The sequence below is a fragment of the Anolis sagrei genome, chromosome Y, assembly GCF_037176765.1.
Source record: "Anolis sagrei isolate rAnoSag1 chromosome Y, rAnoSag1.mat, whole genome shotgun sequence".
Classification (NCBI taxonomy): domain Eukaryota; kingdom Metazoa; phylum Chordata; class Lepidosauria; order Squamata; family Dactyloidae; genus Anolis; species Anolis sagrei.
This window is the reverse complement of record NC_090035.1, coordinates 2881445-2903428: the sequence shown is the minus strand read 5'-3', so window position 1 is coordinate 2903428 and position 21984 is coordinate 2881445. Positions and strand designations below refer to the sequence as shown.

Here is a 21984-nt window from a genome sequence, read left to right as displayed (position 1 = left end):
CCATTCCACAGGTATGTAAACCCATTGTCCTAATTCCAACAGACCTCACTACCTCTGAGGATGCTTGCCATAGATGCAGGAGAAACGTCAGGAGAGAATGCCTCTAGAACATGGCCCTACAGCCCGAAAAAAACCCACAAGAACCTAGAAGGCTCTTTTGTTTAGCTGGGAAAAAATAACCACAAATCTAGGGTTAGTGTCTGTGTGTGTCCGTATTTCTAAGTTCTGCTCGGCTTGGAAAAGAGGAAACCCAGATCCTTGATTTACTGTATATACTTGGGTATAAGCCTAGTTTTTCAGCCCCTTTTTTAGACTGAAAAAACTCCCCATAGCTTATACTCAAGACAAGATGGCGATTGTGCAGGGACTTTCTGAACGTGATCAAATGCAAGAGACTCCACTTAGGCAGAAAAAACGAAATGCAAAGATACAAAATGGGGGACGATGATGTCTGGCTGTGAAAAAGATCTTGGAGTCCTCGTGGACAACAAGTTAAACATGAGCCAACAATGTGATGTGGCGGCAAAAAAAAAAGCCAATGGGATTTTGGCCTGCATCAAGAGGAGCCTAGTGTCTAGATCTAAGGAAGTCATGCTACCCCTCTATTCTGCTTTGGTTAGACCACACCTGGAATATTGTGTCCAATTCTGGGCGCCACAATTCAAGAGAGATATTGACAAGCTGGAATGTGTCCAGAGGAGGGCGACTAAAATGATCAAGGGTCTGGAGAACAAGCCCTATGAGGAGCGGCTTAAGGAGCTGGGCATGTTTAGCCTGAAGAAGAGAAGGCTGAGAGGAGATATGATAGCCATGTATAAATATGTGAGAGGGAGCAAGCTTGGTTTCTGCTTCCCTGGAGACTAGGACGCAATGAAGCAGTGGCTTCAAACTACAAGAAAGGTGATTCCACCTGAACATGAGGAAGAACTTCCTGACTGTGAGAGCTGTTCAGCAGTGGAACTTTCTGCCCCGGAGTGTAGTGGAGGCTCCTTCTTTGGAAGCTTTTAAACAGAGGCTGGATGGCCATCTGTCAGGGGTGCTTTGAATGCAATATTCCTGCTTCTTGGCAGAATGGGGTTGGACTGGATGATGGCCCACGAGGTCTCTTCCAACTCTAGGATTCTAGGATTCTATGACTTCAATTCTCAGAGGAACGCGTGTGAGGTTCTTCTCGAAGTCGTTCCTGAGGACGTTATTGTTTTTTTAGTGATGAAGCCCATTTTCATTGGTGTGGATCCGTCAACAAACAAAACATGCGCTACTGGGCTGACAACAATCCTCGAGAATGGCATCCAAGGCCTTTGCATTCACCTAAAATCACAGTGTGGTGTGCCATTTCCGCAGCTGGAATTATTGGTCCTGGTTCTTTGAGGAAAATGAAGTTGCAGTGACAATGAATTCGGATCAGGATGTAAACATGCCACAGGAATTTTTCCCCCACGGCTAGATGGGTTGGAGTGAGGGGACATTGGGTTCCAACAAGACGGCGCAACTGCACACACTTCAAGAGCATCGATGGCTGTTTTGAGGAACACTCCGCAGAGCACCTCATCTCAATTCGGGGGGATTTGGAGTGGCCGGCCTGCTCTCATGCCTGCTCTCATGCTTTGTGTCTCATGCTTTGTGTCTTTGATGCCAATCTACACTGACAAAGCTAACACCTTCTTTCCTCCAGTTGGAAATTAATGAGCTTGTTCGACAAATCTTGCAATCCTCAAGTCTCCTTGAGAGGAAGCAGAAAGGTAAGCTGCTTTCCCAAAGTCTTCTGTCCCTCTGCTTCCCTCCTTCTCTCATTTCTCAGGCACCTGGGAGTTTTGTTTTTCTTAATCTTAAGACAACATTAAGCAATCTTCCAATTTGTGTACTCAATATTTTCAGTTCAGATCTGTGCTTTTCTTACGATTTTAAGTAAAAACTGGGATTATTATTATTATTATTATTCAGACATGTGCCTTTCACCTTAAGAACAGACAAGCATCCCGAGCTCAGAGGATTATTACCAGGGAAGGAAGGGATCCCACGGGAGCATTGCAGCACACCCACATACCTGGGAGTCACTCTGGACCGTTCTCTGACCTACAAGAAGCACTTCCTGAACATCAAGCAAAAGGTGGGCGCTAGAAACAATATTATAGGAAAGCTGACTGGCACAACCTGGGGATCACAACCAGACACAGTGAAGACATCTGCCCTTGCGCAGTGCTACTCTGCTGCTGAGTACGCATGCCCAGTGTGGAACACATCTCACCACACTAAAACAGTGGATGTGGCTCTTAATGAGACATGCCGCATTATCACGGGGTGTCTGCGCCCTACACCACTGGAGAAATTACACTGCTTAGCCGGTATTGCACCACCTGACATCCGCCGGGGAGTAGCAGCCAATAGTGAGAGGACCAAGGCAGTGACATCTCCAGTTCATCCCATGTTTGGGTATCAGCCAGTACGTCAACGACTTAAATCAAGAAATAGTTTTCTAAGATCTACAGTGACACTCGCTGGAACACCCCAGCAAGCGAGAGTCCAAAAGTGGCAGGCTCAAACCAGCACCTCAATCTGTGGGTGATATCAGATGAGAGACTCCCCCCTGGGCACACAGAAGACTGGGCGACTTGGAAGGCACTGAACAGACTGCGCTCTGGCACCACGAGATGCAGAGCCAACCTTCAGAAATGGGGCTACAAAGTGGAATCCACAACATGCGAGTGCGGAGGAGAGCAAACCACTGACCACCTGCTGCAATGCACCCTGAGCCCTGCCACATGCACAATGGAGGACAATGCACAATGGATTTCAATGGCTTCTCTGTGTAGTCTGGTGGTTGTTGGTGTGATCCACCATGTCAGACTACACAGAGAAGCCATTGAAATCCACAAGCATGTGGACAATTTCAACAGAAAGGAAGAGACCATGAAAATGAACACAATCTGGCTCCCAGTATTAAAAAAAACTCTAAAATTACAACAGCAAAACAGCAGAGAGGAAACAATCAGGCACATCTTAACACCTCTCAACAAAAGATTCCCCCAGGCTCAGCCAGGCCTCCTAATGCTAATGAAGGTGGTCAGTTGAAACATTCACACCTAGCTCCAGCAGGGAAGAGCTCCTTGCCCCACCCCTGCCATTCCACAGATATATAAACCCATTGTCCTAATTCCAACAGACCTCACTACCTCTGAGGATGCTTGCCATAGATGCAGGCGAAACGTCAGGAGAAATGCCTCTAGAACATGGCTCTACAGCCCGAAAAAACCCACAAGAACCTAGTGATTCCAGCCATGAAAGTCTTTGACAATAAAAAGAGCCTTCTATTCTGATGCGAATATGTTTGTTTGTTGTTTGCATGGAGATGCAGTTGTGCTTTGCAAGGAAACCCCTGGCTCTAGTGTAAAGAGTGCAGGACGGGAGCCCCCCAAGAGAAGACCCTGAGCCTGTGTGAGCCGAGAAAGGTGCCCTCGTAGTTCTAGGCTGCGTGCTCCTAGTTCTAGGCTAATCACCTCTCAACAAAAGTTTCCTCTAGGCAATGCCAGGCCATTATATGCTAATCAAGGTGGTCACTTGAAACATTCACACCTAGCTCCAGCAGACAAGAGTCCTTTGTCCCACCCTGCACATCATTCCACAGATATATAAACCCTTCTTCCTAGTTCCAACAGACCTCACTACCTCTGAGGATGCTTGGCATAGATGCAGGCAAAACGTCCGGAGAGAATGCCTCTAGACCATGGCCATACAGCCCGAAAAAACCTACAACAACCTTTCGACAATAAATGTTTACAGTGTTGTAAATCCAGTTTATGACGTCAGAAATACCAAATGCCAGACATAGTTTTTAGATGAGGCATACATATTCTGCAACATACGCCATTCCCCTCTGGATATGAGTGGAGAGAGTATGCCTAACTTAGTGATTTCTATTCTGATTGGTCCCAACAACAGTTTGTCACTGACTTTAACAATAAAAATACGTTGATTACTTTGCAATAGTTCTCCAAGGTTTAAAGTAATTCCTTCCCATTTCTATTTCCCACGCCTGATTAAGAGAAATCAACACTTGGATGCATAAACATGTCAAAGGAACTGTATACAGTAGTTTATTGTTACTTACCCCAAAAATGGTCGACGGCTGTTTGCTCCTGTATTGAAGACTCATCCAATATGGTTGACAGGAGAGACCCATCGCTTGTTTGACTACTGAAGCTACTGTGGCTGAAAACGGAAGAGCCGGACACGTTTTTCCTTGAGTTGTACTTTACAGAGCCAGATTGTTTTGCCACACTTTTGTGGTGTTTTGTAATTCTTGGGAGAAAAAAAACAAACAATTGCCAAAAGGAAGAGTATGAAATTCGCCAATAGTAATTGTACAAATACTTAACAACCTACTGTATATACACAAAGATAAGCCAAGTTTTTCAGCAATTTTTTAGGCTGAAAAAGCCCCCTCCTCGAGTTATATTCGAGTGATATTTTTTAATTATTTCACTGGGTTATTATTATTATTATTATTATTACATTTTTATTTTATGCTATTATTGTTATTATTCCATTTATTATTTTACTCTATTATTGTTATTATAACATTTAATATTTTACTATTATTATTAAATTTATTATTTCACTCCATTTATTATTATTACATGTATTCTTTTGCTCTATTATTGTTATTATTACATGTATTCTTTTACTATATTATTATTATTACATGTATTCTTTTACTTTATTATTATTACATTTATTGTTTTACGCTATTATTGTTACATGTATTCTTTTACTATTATTACTATTCGTCGATTCATTATTTTACGGTATTATTATTACATTGATTATTTTACACCATTTATTATTATTATTACATTTAATATTTTACTCTATTATTATTACATTGATTATTTTGCACCATTTATTATTATTACATGCATTCTTTAACTCTATTTATTATTATTATTACACTTAGTATTTTACACTATCATTATTATTCCATTTATTATTTTACTCTATTATTATTAAATGTATTATTTTATTATTATTACTATGATTCCATTTATTATTTTATGCTATTATTATTATTGCATTTATTATTTTACACTATTATTATTCTATTTATTATTTTACACTATTATTATTACTATTTTATACTATTATTATTATTCCATTTAGTATTTTACACTATCATTATTATTCCATTTATTATTTTACTCTATTATTATTAAATGCATTATTTTACTATTATTACTATTATTCCATTTATTATTTTACACTATTAATATTATTACTATTTTATACTATTATTATTATTATTCCATTTAGTATTTTACACTATTATTATTCCATTTATTATTTTACTCTATTATTATTCAATGTATTATTTTACTATTATTACTATTATTCCATTTATTATTTTACACTATTATTACTATTTTATACTATTATTATTCCATGTATTATTTTATGCTTTTATCATTACATGTATTATTGTACTATTATTCCATTTATTATTTTACACTATTATTATTACATTTATTATTTTATTCTATTTATTATTATTTTTATTACATTTATTATTATTTATTATTACAGCCACATCACATGGCACTTCACGTTCTGATTGCTTTAGAGATGATGCTCAACTTTTGTATCCTGTATTATTTTACACTATTATTACTACTATTTTATACTATTATTATTATTATTCCATTTAGTATTTTACGCTATCATTATTATTCAATGTATTATTTTACGCTATTATTATTAAATGCATTATTTTACTATTATTACTATTATTCCATTTATTTTTTTACGCTATTATTATTACTATTTTATACTCTTACTATTATTCCATTTATTATTTTACAGTATTATTATTGCATTTATTATTTTATGCTTTTATTATTCCATTTATTATTTTACTCTTTTATTACTATTATTCCATTTATTATTTTACACTATTATTATTACTATTTTATATTATTACATTTCATATTTTATCATTATTATTCCATTTATTATTTTACGCTATTATTATTAAATGCATTATTTTACTATTATTACTATTATTCCATTTATTATTTTACACTATTATTGTTACTATTTTATACTATTATTATTATTCCATGTATTATTTTATGCTATTATCATTACACGTATTATTGTACTATTATTCCATTTATTATTTTACACTATTATTATTACATTTATTATTTTATTCTATTTATTATTATTTTTATTACATTTATTATTTTTTATTATTTATTATTACAGCCACATCACATGGCACTTCACGTTCTGCTTGCTTTAGAGATGATGCTCAACTTCTGTATCCTGTTTGTATTTTGGATGCTCTGCTTTATTATTTTACACTATTATTATTACATTTATTATTTTATTCTATTTATTATTATTTTTATTACATTATTTATTATTTATTATTATTACAGCCACATCACATGGCACTTCACGCTCTGCTTGCCTTAGAGATGATGCTCAACTTCTGTATCCTGTTTGTATTTTGGATGCTCTGCTTTATTATTTTACACTATTATTATTACATTTATTATTTTATTCTATTTATTATTATTTTTATTACATTTATTATTATTTATTATTACAGCCACATCACATGGCACTTCACGTTCTGCTTGCCTTAGAGATGATACTCAACTTCTGTATCCTGTTTGTATTTTGGATGCTCTGCTTTATTATTTTACACTATTATTATTACATTTATTATTTTATTCTATTTATTATTATTTTTATTACATTTATTATTATTTATTATTACAGCCACATCACATGGCACTTCACGTTCTGCTTGCCTTAGAGATGATACTCAACTTCTGTATCCTGTTTGTATTTTGGATGCTCTGCTTTATTATTTTACACTATTATTATTACATTTATTATTTTATTCTATTTATTATTATTTTTATTACATTTATTATTATTTATTATTACAGCCACATCACATGGCACTTCACGTTCTGCTTGCCTTAGAGATGATACTCAACTTCTGTATCCTGTTTGTATTTTGGATGCTCTGCTTTATTATTTTACACTATTATTATTACATTTATTATTTTATTCTATTTATTATTATTTTTATTACATTTATTATTATTTATTATTACAGCCACATCACATGGCACTTCACGTTCTGCTTGCCTTAGAGATGATACTCAACTTCTGTATCCTGTTTGTATTTTGGATGCTCTGCTTTATTATTTTACACTATTATTATTACATTTATTATTTTATTCTATTTATTATTATTTTTATTACATTTATTATTATTTATTATTACAGCCACATCACATGGCACTTCACGTTCTGCTTGCCTTAGAGATGATACTCAACTTCTGTATCCTGTTTGTATTTTGGATGCTCTGCTTTATTATTTTACACTATTATTATTACATTTATTATTTTATTCTATTTATTATTATTTTTATTACATTTATTATTATTTATTATTACAGCCACATCACATGGCACTTCATGTTCTGATTGCTTTAGAGATTATGCTCAACTTCTGTATCCTGTTTGTATTTTGGATGCTCTGCTTTATTATTTTACACTATTATTATTACATTTATTATTTTATTCTATTTATTATTTTTTTTATTACATTTATTATTATTTATTATTACAGCCACATCACATGGCACTTCATGTTCTGATTGCTTTAGAGATGATGCTCAACTTCTGTATCCTGTTTGTATTTTGGATGCTCTGCTTTATTATTTTACACTATTATTATTACATTTATTATTTTATTCTATTTATTATTTTTTTTATTACATTTATTATTATTTATTATTATTACAGCTACATCACATGGCACTTCACGCTCTGCTTGCCTTAGAGATGATGCTCAACTTCTGTATCCTGTTTGTATTTTGGATGCTCTGCTTTATTATTTTACACTATTATTATTACATTTATTATTTTATTCTATTTATTATTATTTTTATTACATTTATTATTATTTATTATTATTACAGCTACATCACATGGCACTTCACGCTCTGCTTGCCTTAGAGATGATGCTCAACTTCTGTATCCTGTTTGTATTTTGGATGCTCTGCTTTATTATTTTACACTATTATTATTACATTTATTATTTTATTCTATTTATTATTTTTTATTCTATTTATTATTATTTATTATTATTACAGCCACATCACATGGCACTTCACGCTCTGCTTGCCTTAGAGATGATGCTCAACTTCTGTATCCTGTTTGTATTTTGGATGCTCTGCTTTATTATTTTACACTATTATTATTACATTTATTATTTTATTCTATTTATTATTATTTTTATTACATTTATTATTATTTATTATTATTACAGCTACATCACATGGCACTTCACGCTCTGCTTGCCTTAGAGATGATGCTCAACTTCTGTATCCTGTTTGTATTTTGGATGCTCTGCTTTATTATTTTACACTATTATTATTACATTTATTATTTTATTCTATTTATTATTTTTTATTCTATTTATTATTATTTATTATTATTACAGCCACATCACATGGCACTTCACGCTCTGCTTGCCTTAGAGATGATGCTCAACTTCTGTATCCTGTTTGTATTTTGGATGCTCTGCTTTATTATTTTACACTATTATTATTACATTTATTATTTTATTCTATTTATTATTTTTTATTCTATTTATTATTATTTATTATTATTACAGCCACATCACATGGCACTTCACGTTCTGATTGCTTTAGAGTTGATGCTCAACTTCTGTATCCTGTTTGTATTTTGGATGCTCTGCTATATCTTAAGGTCATTCTCCCTAAAAGGAAGATCAGATGGGACCTGCTGCTTTTCCCCAGTGGTAAGTAACACGAAAACGCAATTCAAAAGAAATGCTTACTTGGCTGACTGGTCTACAGAAGCCTTCTTCCCAGAGTAGGAGATGCTGCTCCCGGCGGCGTAGACGACCTTCTCGCTGGAAGCATCCTTGGTCGTGCTGTATGCAGCGGCAGACGAGCGCAAGCTGCGCCTGGACATTCTCGGAGAGTCAAACACAGGCTCCAAATTGTGCTCTTTCTCAAAATCCAGAGCAGCTAAGGAGTAACTAGAACTGTAACAAAAAGAAAGGTGAAAAAGAAATATATATATATATATATATATTTGCATACATGTCAGATCGTAGAGCAGATTATTATTATTATTATTATTATTATTATTATTATTATTATTATTTGAACTTATCTGCCGCCACTCCCTTGGGGCTCGGAAGAACGGCTAAAATCTAACACAATTTAAAAACAATTTAAAACAATTTTAAAATATTGTGTCCAATTCTGGGCACCACAATTCAAGAGAGATATTGACAAGCTGGAATGTGTCCAGAGGAGAGCAACTAAAATGATAACAAGGTCTGGAGAACAAGCCCTATGAGGAGCGGCTTAGGGAACTGGGCATGTTTAGCCTGAAGAAGAGAAGGCTGAGAGGGGATATGATAGCCATGTATAAATATGTGAGAGGAAGCCACAGGGAGGAGGGAGCAGATCAAGGGTCTGGAGAACAAGCCCTATGAGGAGCGGCTTAAGGAGCTGGGCATGTTTAGCCTGAAGAAGAGAAGGCTGAGAGGGGATATGATAGCCATGTATAAATATGTGAGAGGAAGCCACAGGGAGGAGGGAGCAGATCAAGGGTCTGGAGAACAAGCCCTATGAGGAGCGGCTTAAGGAGCTGGGCATGTTTAGCCTGAAGAAGAGAAGGCTGAGAGGAGATATGATAGCCATGGACAAATTTGTGAGAGGAAGGCACAGGGAGGAGGGAGCAGATCAAGGGTCTGGAGAACAAGCCCTATGAGGAGCGGCTTAAGGAGCTGGGCATGTTTAGCCTGAAGAAGAGAAGGCTGAGAGGAGATATGATAGCCATGTTTAAATACGTGAGAGGAAGCCACAGGGAGGAGGGAGCAGATCAAGGGTCTGGAGAACAAGCCCTATGAGGAGCGGCTTAAGGAGCTGGGCATGTTTAGCCTGAAGAAGAGAAGGCTGAGAGGGGATATGATAGCCATGTATAAATAGGTGAGAGGAAGCCAAAGGGAGGAGGGGGGAGGGAGCTTGTTTTCTGCTTCCCTGGAGACTAGGATGCAATGGAAGAATGGCTTCAAACTACAAGAGAGGAGATTCCATCTGAACACGAGGAAGAACTTCCTGACTGTGAGAGCCGTTCAGCAGTGGAACTCTCTGCTCCGGAGTGTGGTGGAGGCTCCTTCTTTGGAAGCTTTTAAATAGAGGCTGGATGGCCATCTGTCAGGGGTGATTTGAATGCAATATTCCTGCTTCTTGGCAGAATGGGGTTGGAATGGATGGTCCATGAGGTCTCTTCCAACTCTTTGATTCTATGATTCTATGAAAGCTGGTAAGTCCCACAAGGCACGGACTTCAGGTGGCAGAGTATTCCAGAGTCCTCATCTTGTCTGGAAATTATTTGGAATCCCTTTTGAGTGAATGGGGAGTAGCCAGCTGGGTAAATGCGTGCTTCAGACTCCAGTGTACAATAAGAGCACACTGTGGGTGCTACAAAGTCAGCAGTGCATCATGTGCAGCTCTTCCTTCCCACCTGCTGCTTGAAAGAGTACAGAGGAGACACAGATTTGCTATGCACCTGAGAATTAGGTCATGCATAATAGTACAATATCCATTGTGTCCTCGATTAGTTGGTCCAGGGTCACTGAAAGATCTACTTGGCTAATACCTGTGGGAACAAGTCCAGGAAAATGACTATCCTGGGAAATGTATATTCATTTGTTGAGGCTGGCAGCAAAAGAGGAAGAAGTTAGGACATTAAGATCATCTGGAGAGGCCCTAATCTCGGTCCCGTCTGCATCACAGGTACGTCTGGCGGGGAAGAGAGACAGGGCCTTCTCAGTGGTGGCCCCTCAGCTATGGAACGCCCTTCCTACAGAAATTAGATCGCCCCCCTCCCTGTTGGCATTTCGGAGGAAAGTGAAGACCTGGTTGTTCGAACAGGCATTTGAATAGGCAGTGTAATGAACATAAGAATACGGAACAACAGATGATGAGATTGGATTGTGATTTTACTTGAGACGTTAATGAGATGTTATATTGATGTTTAACTGTTTATTATGTTATTATTTGATTCATTTCTAAACTGTTTTTATGATGTCAAGCATTGAATATTTGCTATTGTTAACCGCTTTGAGTCGCCCGAGGGCTGAGAAAAGCGGTATATAAATGAAGTAAGTAAATAAATAAATAAGTCTAGTCCTCTTACATGCATATACAGTGGTCCTTTGCTACTTCGTGATTCACTTTTCGCGGACTCGCTGTTTCACAGTTTTTCAATATGGACTTAAGAGAGGCAACACGTTCAAGGAGGGTTATGTAGTGTATAAGTGTGTGGGGATGGTTTATAGAGACTTAAAATAATGTATAAATAAATTTATATATAATGTAATGTTCGCTTGTGGGCAAAACATAACTCAGAAACCACTGGATGGATGGACATGAAATTTTGACACAATACACCTAACAGTCCAACAAGTGTCCATCACCCCTAAAATCACACACACAAAAAAACAGCACAACGGACTTTAAATTTCCCCAAAATAAACCATATATACACATACACATCCATTCATATACATATACACATGTACACATACATACAGACACACACACATATATACGTAAGCACCCACAAATATGCACATATATACATACACATACACCTACACACATTTACACATACATACACATATGTGCACACATATATGCATTTCTGTCGCGCGCTGGGCCTGTAACAGCTGTACTTTTCTATAGGACGTATACTTTAAGCCCAGCGGGAAGCCAGGGTGCCTCAAAGAGAGGCTCTCAGGGATTTTTCTGCAGTGATGGTCTTTAGAGTCTTTAATGATACAACAAAGTCTTTATTATGGAACAAACAACACATCTTCAACGGTTCAAACAACACTTCAAGGCTTTCTTAGTCTAGTCCTCAATGGACTGGCACCTGACTTTGATTAACTGTACTTTCTCTGTAGGAAAAACCCTTTTTAACCTCTCCTAGGCTGTTTACTATCTATGCCTCATCGGTGTGGGACCTACTACCGATTCCAAATGCGTCTGGGTATCAAGTAGACCTACCAGCCAAGGCTTGAAGATATTTCAGCTAGACTTCGGTGGATCTGTAGTGCTGTCCTCCCTCAGAGAGTTATTTGAAACTTCAGGGCTGTTTTCCCTCTGATTGCTGTGAGGCTGAGAGGCTGTGAGCTCTCAGCCAGAGCCTTGGGACATTTCCCCTGGAATTTCCTTTTCCCTGGAAGCTACTTTTCCCTGGATGCTCTTGAGAAAAGAAGCTTTTCTACGGGACGAGCTGGTCTACGTCCTATAGTTTAGCTTCCTTATGTGAGACTGCCCAAAAAATGGCTCCTTTCCCTCCCAGAGCCCTAAACAAGGGGCGGAACCAAAGCTTAATTATGATGGACAGGAGGCCTGCCCTATGACTGCAAACAGATAACAGAAAGAAAATAAAGCTGGAGCTCCTGGTACAGCCGTACCAGCACAATGCATATACACAAACACACACATACGCACAATATACATATGCACATATACACAAATACATACACACACATACACACACACACAAACATACATATATACACACATACACACAAATATATACACACACATAAACACATATACACAGGCTGGGCCACAGCAACGTGTGGCAGGGGACAGCTAGTATTAAAATAAATATAGCGTCCCTACTTTGTGGATTTTCACTTTTCATGGGTGGTCCTGGAACGTAACACCAGCAATAAGTGAGGGAACACTGTACTGCGTTTCCTTCTCTAGGAGGTCACCTGGTTTCCAGGGTGGGTGAGAAGAAGTGATGCATCCTCCCCCTGCCCCTCACTTCTCTCACCTGCAAACCACTCCTTTTTATGGTTTCCAGACCAGTGCTGAAATATTAGCCTGTCTGAACACCCAGATCATGAGATATAGACTGTAATAGGAATCACCTCTTTGCAAAACAAGGTGCCTCTGACAAAGCTCTCCCTGGCCGTGGCCATTGCACAGCTGTTTGTATTCTGCCAGCGATGATTACAAACACTTCATTGAAAGGAAGTGCCAGGCACGAAGGGCAGCTGCCGCCAGTCCAAATTTGTGTACACTTGGCAAACATGCCTATTTATTTAATAACTTCATATGACAGGGAGGCTCACAAACACGGATTGTTTTATGGACACGACAAATGTAGATCAGAGCATGTCAGCACTTGGTGCCAGGCAAACATCTTTGGAAGAGCACCTTGTTCTGAAGAATTAAGTCTCTTCCATACATTTCAGAGACAGGGATCAATCCAACTCCATCGAATCCAACACATGATGAAAAGATGGAAGGAAGGAAGGACTTTGTATCCTGTTTGTTTTTGGGTGCTCTGCTATCTTTTAGGATAAAGTTGCATCTCCAGAGCACCTTGTTCTGAAGTTAATTCCACAAGAATTAAGTCTCTCATACATTTCAGAGGCAGGGATCAATCCAACTCCATCGAATCCAACACATGATGAAAAGATGGATGGAAGGAAGGAAGGACTTTGTATCCTGTTTGTTTTTGGGTGCTCTGCTATCTTTTAGGGTACAGTTGCACCTCCAGAGCACCTTGTTCTGAAGTTAATTCCACAACAATTAAGTCTCTTCCATACATTTCAGAGGCAGGGATCAATCCAACTCCATCGAATCCAATACATGACGATAAGATGGAAGGAAGAACTTTGTATCCTGTTTGTTTTGGGGTGCTCTGCTATCTTTTAGGGTAAAGTTGCACCTCCAGAGCACCTTGTTCTGAAGTTAATTCCACAAGAATTGTCTTTTTCATACATTTCAGAGGCAGGGATCAATCCAACTCCATCGAATCCAACACATGATGAAAAGATGGATGGAAGGAAGGAAGGACTTTGTATCCTGTTTGTTTTTGGGTGCTCTGCTATCTTTTAGGGTACAGTTGCACCTCCAGAGCACCTTGTTCTGAAGTTAATTTCACAAGAATTAAGTCTCTTCCATACATTTTAAAGGAAGGGCTCAATCCAACTCCATCGAATCCAGCAATGATGAAAAGATGGAAGGAAGGACTTTGTATCCTGTTTGTTTTTGGGTGCTCTGCTATCTTTTAGGGTAAAGTTGCACTTCCAGAGCACCTTTTCATACATTTCAGAGGCAGGGATCAATCCAACTCCATCGAATCCAACACATGATGAAAAGATGGAAGGAAGGAAGGAAGGAAGGAAGGAAGGAAGGAAGGAAGGAAGGAAGGACTTTGTATCCTGTTTGTTTTTGGGTGCTCTGCTATCTTTTAGGGTAAAGTTGCACCTCCAGAGCACCTTGTTCTGAAGTTAATTTCACAAGAATTAAGTCTCTTCCATACATTTTAAAGGAAGGGCTCAATCCAACTCCATCGAATCCAACACATGATGAAAAGATGGAAGGAAGGACTTTGTATCCTGTTTGTTTTTGGGTGCTCTGCTATCTTTTAGGGTAAAGTTGCACTTCCAGAGCACCTTTTCATACATTTCAGAGGCAGGGATCAATCCAACTCCATCGAATCCAACACATGATGAAAAGATGGAAGGAAGGAAGGAAGGAAGGAAGGAAGGAAGGAAGGAAGGACTTTGTATCCTGTTTGTTTTTGGGTGCTCTGCTATCTTTTAGGGTAAAGTTGCACCTCCAGAGCACCTTGTTCTGAAGTTAATTTCACAAGAATTAAGTCTCTTCCATACATTTTAAAGGAAGGGCTCAATCCAACTCCATCGAATCCAACACATGATGAAAAGATGGAAGGAAGGACTTTGTATCCTGTTTGTTTTTGGGTGCTCTGCTATCTTTTAGGGTAAAGTTGCACCTCCCAAAACTTTGGTCACTTTATTAAAGCCAAATAGAAAACATCCTGAGACCAGATTGTAATACTAACAAGAATAATAGAGTAAAATAATAAATGTCATAACACTAATAATAGTGTAAAATAATAAATGTAACAGCAACAATAATAGGTGGGAAGGAAGTGGAAAGGACTGAAGAGAGGAAGGCGCTCTTCTCGGCACTGCAAGCCAGCTGTTCTTTCTTTCCCTCCTCCTTTGTTCCTTTCTTTCCTTCGCTTCCATTCCCTCTCTTTCCTTTCCCCCTAACTTCCCTCCCATCTCCTTTCCTCCCTTTTCTTGCTCATTCCCACCCTCTCTTTTCCTTCCTTCCTTCTCCTCTCACGCTCAAGAAGGGGAAAGAGAAAGGAAGGCGCATGTGAGAGGGAGGAAGAGGAAGGGAAATGCACAGGAAATGGGGGGAAAGAAAGGAAGGTGCATTTGAGAAGGAGAAAGAGAAAGGAAGGTGCACGTGAGAGGGGGAAAGAAGGAAGCCACACGCAAGAGGGGGAAAGAGAAAGGACGGAGTACACAAGAGAAGGAAAGAGGAAGGTACATGCAAGAGGGGGAAAGTAGAAGGAATGTGTACATAAAAGGTGGAAAGAGGAAGGAAGGCTCATGCTAGAGGGGGAAAGACGAAGGAAGGCACATTCGAGAGGGAGGAGGTAAAAAAGGAAGGCTTGAGTATAAGCCGAGGGGGGTCTTTTTCAGCTCTAAAAAAGGGCTGAAAAACCTGGCTTATACTCGAGTATATACGGTGTTTGGAACATGGTAAAAATATGCAGGTTTTTAACATTTTTACTTAACAAACACTAGTACATTGGGCATTAGATTGGGCGATGCATTCAGATTTAGGTCTCCTTGAAATGGTGCAAATACTCTACCTAAAGAAAACACACTTTTAAAGGAAATTAATGATTGACCGCAGCACCCCGGCACACATATAATTCGGTGGCAATAAAATAACTGCCTGATGGCCCCTTTCACTGACCTCCCCCTCAGTTAATCTTTACTGTAATTTAAAAGCTACGCTAGCAACTACTGAATCATTAGGACAGCCAGAGGCCAATTCCACACAAAAAGGGGTTATTATTGACACTCTCATTAAATAAAATGTGCATTTGGAATAACAGTAGACTAATTCCAGTGTCCTTGATTAGGAAAATGATGAACATTTGACATACAGCGTTCCCGCACTTATCACGGGTGTTGCGTTCCAGGACGACCTGCGAAAGGTGAAAATCCGCGAAGTAGGGATGCTATCTATCTATCTATCGTACTAGCCGTCCCCTGCCCCGAGTTGCTGTGGCCCAGTCTGTGTATATGTGTTTTGTGTGTGTATATATTTGTGTATATGTGTGTTTGCGTATATATTCAAATGTTTAAAAGCAACATGTGACTGTGGAGCATCTGTATGCTTGTCCACTATGCCCTGCCTCATGTACAGAGGAAGAATTGTTGGAAGCTACAGACAATGCCATTGCTGTTGCCCGTTTTTGGACAAAAGATATTTAGCCGCCCACACTCCTTCTATTTTGTATCAGTTTTATACTAATTTATGCAATGCTTTTGATACGAAATAAAATAAGTGTGTGTGTGTGTGTGTGGTTTTGCTCGTGTGTTGTAATGTTTGTTTGTTTGTTTTTTGCTTTTTAAGTCCCTGCTGCTGTGTTTTTCAGTGTTTTTATGAGTGATGGTCATTTGTTGGCCTGTTAAGTGTCTTGTGTCCAAATTTGTTGTCAATTCGTCCAGTGGTTTTTGGGTTACATTAATCCCACAAACAAAAATTACATTTTTATTTATATAGACTAGGTGTACCCGCCACACTTTGCTGTGGCCAACGTTCCCTCCCTCTTTCCTTCCTTCTTTCTTTCCTTCCTTCCCTCGCTCTTTCTTTCCTTGCTTCCCTTTTTTCTTTCCTTCTCTCCTTCCTTCCTTCTCTACCTCTTTCTTTCCCCCCTTTTCTTTTCCTTCTCCTTTCTTCTTTCTCTACCTCTTTCCTTCCTTCTGTCTTTCTTTCCCTCCCTCCTTCGCTCCCTCTTTCCTTCCTTCACTTATTTTCTTTCCTTCTCTCCTTCCTTCCTTCCCTCTCTACCTCTTTCCTTCCTTCCCCTCCCTTTTTCTTTCCTTTTCTCTCTCCTTTCTTCCTTCTCTCCCTCTTTCCTTCCTTCTTTCTTTCCTTCCCTCATTCTTTCTTTCCTTGCTTCCCTTTTTTCTTTCTTTCTCTCCTTCCTTCCTTCTCTCCCTCTTTCCTTCCTTCCCCTCCCTTTTTCTTTCCTTTTCTCTCTCCTTTCTTCCTTCTCTCCCTCTTTCCTTCCTTCTTTCTTTCCTTCCCTCATTCTTTCTTTCCTTGCTTCCCTTTTTTCTTTCTTTCTCTCCTTCCTTCCTTCTCTCCCTCTTTCCTTCCTTCCCCTCCCTTTTTCTTTCCTTTTCTCTCTCCTTTCTTCCTTCTCTAACTCTTTCCTTCCTTCTTTCTTTCTTTCCCTCCTTCCTTCACTCCCTCTTTCCTTCCTTCCCGTATATTCTTTCCTTCTCTACCTCTTTCTTCCTCTTTTCTTTTCCTTCTCCTTTCTCTACCTCTTTCCTTCTTTCCTTCTCTTTTCTTCCTTCTTTCTTATTTTCTTTCTCTCTTTCCTTCCCTCCCTTTTTTCTGTATTGTCATTTAGTTTTTCATCATTTAGCTTTTTTGGAGGGTTTTAAGTCCTTTCCACTGTTTGGGGGGGATTTTATGAGTAATGATCACTTGTTGGTCTGTTAGGAGTGTAGTTTCCAAATTTTGTGTCAATTCGTCCAGTGGTTTTTAGGTTATATTAATCCCACAAACGAACATTACATTTTTATTTATATAGATTTTGAGGGAGAGGCAGAAGTGAGGAGAGATTTAAAGGCACCGCGCACCTTTTGTTTTTCATCATTTAGCTTTTTTTGGAGGGTTTTAAGTCCTTTCCACTGTTTTGGGGGGAATTTTGTGAGTGATGGTCACTCGTTGGTCTGTTAGGTGTGTTGTGTCCAAATTTGGTGCCAATTCGTCCAGTGGTTTTTGGGTTATATTAATCCCACAAATGAGTATCACATTTTTATTTATATAGGGTGAAGCAGAAGCGAGGAGAGATTTAAAGGCACAGCGCACTTTTTTTTGCAAGTCATAAGGAAGGGGCTATAAGGCCATCATTTACATACTCCCCTCTCTCTTTTTTTAATGATTGGCTGTCTCTCTCTCAAGGGGAAGGGTGACACCCCCCTCCACACCCAATTGTTGTCGGAAGGCAAAACCCGCAAAACAGCGAGCCCGCGAAAAGCGAACTGCGAAGTAGCAAGAGAACACTGCACTGCAAAAGAACAGAACGATATTAATCACCCTTCACAGTGATTAACCAAAACAATGATATTTGGGTGTGACTCCGAAATGCTTTTCCTTGCAGTTGACTGACAAATCATGAGTCACTGCTTAATCCCCAGTTGTGTTGGCAGAACAAAACCATGTTCAAAAACAAAACTACGACATTAAGCAAAGCAAAGGAAACATACAGAGCTCTTATCGTCAACGCCAAGCCCCCCAAATCAGTCTAAAACACAGAAACCAGGTTTTAATGAGTACCGGTTTGTGCCTGCAACTCGTAAGATTCTCACCTGAGTGCATAAGTATAGCCAGTGTTCTCTGGGACACACTGGGGAGGGGTGTACGTGTGAAGACGTGAAAAATCCATAGTCACCGTTTCAAATCATACTGTAAGAAGGTGGAAAATACAGCAGAGTAACAGTTTTAGACAAAAGGAAGGAAAGGAAGAGCTCTTGCTTGGTCCAGCCTGTGTTTCGAAATACGGCAAATGATGCCGGAGGTGGAGAAAAGGAGCCAAAGAGTGCCCGAAGTAGTGCGCATTTCGACTGTGACTGCCAGTGTGAGATAGCCCTTATCTAACATTGCATGACCCCAAACACTTCCTCTTCCGGAAAACTTTTCAGGAGCCTTTTTGCATGCCAGGTTCTCTATTGACAACGTTGGACTACAAACATGACATGTTGCACTACAAATATGACATGACATGTTGCACTACATGATATGTTGCACTACGAAATGCGCACCACATGATATGTAGTGTGCATTTTGACTGCAATTGCCAGTGTGAAATAGCCCTTATTGAACATTGCATGACCCCAAACACTTCCTCTTCCGGAAAACTTTTCAGGAGCCTTTTTGCATGCCAGGTTGGATATTGACAACGTTGGACTACAAACATGACATGTTGCACTACAAATATGACATGACATGTTGCACTACATGATATGTTGCACTACGAAATGCACAACACATGATATGTAGTGTGCATTTCGACTGCGACTGCCAATGTGAGATAGCCCTTATCAAACACTGCATGACCCCAAACACTTCCTCTTCCGGAGAACTTTTCAGGAGTCTTTTTGCATGCCAGGTTCGATATTGACAACGTTGCACTACAAACATGAGATGTTGCACTACAAATATGACATGACATGTTGCACTACATGATATGTTGCACTACGAAATGCGCACCACATGATATATAGTGTGCATTTTGACTGCTATTGCCAGTGTGAAAAAGGCCTTATCGAACATTGCATGGCCCCAAACATTTCCTCTTCTGGAAAACTTTTCAGGAGCCTTTTTGCATGTCACGTTTGCTATTGACAACGTTGCACTACAAACATGGCATGTTGCACTACAAACATGACATGTTGCACTACATGACATGTTGCATTACAAAATGCACACTACATGACATGTAGTGCGCATTTTGACTGCAACTGCCAAAATATGCATGACCCCAAACACTTCCGGAAAACTTTTCAGGAGCCTTTTTGCATGCCAGGTTCGATATTGAAAACATTGCACTACAAACATGACATGTTGCACTACAAAATGAACACTACATGACATGTATTGTGCATTTTGACTGCAACTGCCAGTGTGAGATAGGCCTTATCAAACATTGCATGACCCCAAACACTTCCTCTTCTGCAGAGCCTTTTTGCATACCACGTTCGCTATTGATGACGTTGCACAAAACAAGACATGTTGCATTACAAATATGACATGACATGTTGCACTACAAAATGCGCACTACATGACATATAGTGTGCATTTTGACTGCAACTGCCAGTGTGAGATAGCCCTTATTAAACATTGCACGACTCCAAACATTCCCTCTTCCGGAGAAGTTTTCAGGAGCCTTTTTGCATACCAGGTTCGATATTGACAACATTGCACTACAAACATGACATGTTGCACTACATGACATGTTTCACTGCAAAATGTGCACTACATAACATGTAGTGCACATTTTGACTGCAATTGCCAGTGTGAGATAGCCCTTATCAAACATTGCACGACTCCATACACTGGAAAACTTTTCAGGAGGCTTTTTGCATGTCAGGTTCGATATTGACAACGTTGCACTACAAACATGACATGTTGCACTACATGACATGTTGCACTACAAAATGTGCACTACATGATATGTAGTGTGCATTTTGACTGCAATTGCCAGTGTGAAAAAGGCCTTATCAAACATTGCATGACCCCAAATACTTCCTCTTCCGGAAAACTTTTCAGGAGCCTTTTTGCATGCCAGGTTCTCTATTGACAACGTTGCACTACAAACATGACATGTTGCACTACAAAATGCGCACTACATTTTGACTGTAACTGCCAGTGTGAGATAGCCCTTATCAAACATTGCATGACCCCAAACACTTCCTCTTCCGGAAAACTTTTCAGGACCCTTTTTGCATGCCAGGTTCGCTACTGACGACGTTGCACTACATGACATGACATGTTGCACTACAAACATGACATGTTGCACTACAAACATGACATGTTGCACTACATGACATGTTGCACTACAAAATGCGCACTACATGACATGTAGTGCGCATTTTGACTCCAACTGCCAAAATTTGCATGACCCCAAACACTTCCTCTTCCAGAAAACTTTTCAGCCTTTTTGCATGCCAGGTTCGATATTGAAAACATTGCACTACAAACATGACATGTTGCACTACATGACATGTTGCACTACAAAATGCGCACTACATGACATGTAGTGCGCATTTTGACTCCAACTGCCAAAATTTGCATGACCCCAAACACTTCCAGAAAACTTTTCAGCCTTTTTGCATGCCAGGTTCGATATTGAAAACATTGCACTACAAACATGACATGTTGCACTACCAAATGTGCACTACATAACATGTAGTGCACATTTTGACTGCAAGTGCCTGTGTGAGATAGCCCTTATTAAACATTGCATGACCCCAAACACTTCCTCTTCCAGAAAACATTTCAGGAGCCATTTTGCATGCCAGGTTCGATATTGACGACGTTGCACAAACAAGACATGTTGCACTACAAATATGACATGACATGTTGCACTACAAAATGCGCACTACAAAATGCGTACTACAGGACATGTATTGTGCATTTTGACTGCAACTGCCAGTGTGAGATAGGCCTTATCAAACATTGCATGACCCCAAATACTTCCTCTTCTGCAGAGCCTTTTTGCATACCACGTTCGCTATTGACAATGTCGCACAAAACAAGACATGTTGCATGTTTTGTGCACAAAATGTGACATTTTTAAAGGGATGGATGCTTTTCTGGGACTGATTTAACCAACTGCTGGAAGAGACCAAAGAAAGATGCTTGTGGAAACACCACGGAGGATGATTCAGAACAGAGTTCCAAATCAATGAATCACAAAATCAAGAGTTATGAGAGATCGGCATGACTGAAGCTTGTCTCAGCCCAAGATTTGGAAAGACATTATCCACAGGCCAATGGAGACTCCACCACAGACATCAGAAGAGCTGCAAGGCCAAGAACAAGCCACGAGAGTCAAGCAGGAAGCAGAAACCGGATTTGAAGTGGATCCATTCTCTAGTGTGATGAGGTCCTACAAAGTATCTACAGACCCACTAAGAAAATCCAGCAAATGCAACACTCAAAAAAGCATGAGAATTCCAGACAAGAATCAATCAAGACCAGCTAACACCTCCCAACCAAGGATTCCTCCCAGGCAGCAACCTGCCAGGCTTTGAAGCTG

At 39.2% G+C, this 21984-nt stretch overlaps 1 protein-coding gene across 9 annotated transcripts in view; it reads right to left on the bottom strand.

Moving 5' to 3' along the window:
- The window catches only part of LOC137094741 (SUN domain-containing protein 1-like), a 135020-nt gene that overhangs the window by 68003 nt on the left and 45033 nt on the right, over positions 1–21984 (bottom strand). For 7 of the 9 annotated variants that reach the window (XM_067461946.1, XM_067461942.1, XM_067461940.1 and 4 more), the window contains exons 2-4: positions 18533–18629; positions 8882–9091; positions 4109–4299 (exon numbers count right to left, since the gene is read on the bottom strand). In XM_067461946.1, coding sequence (XP_067318047.1) covers positions 4109–4299; positions 8882–9091; positions 18533–18609 — 478 coding nt within the window. In that variant the 5' untranslated portion in view covers positions 18610–18629. The remainder of the gene's footprint in view (positions 1–4108; positions 4300–8881; positions 9092–18532; positions 18630–21984) is intronic. The other 2 variants (XM_067461948.1, XM_067461945.1) reach the window with 1 other exon arrangement.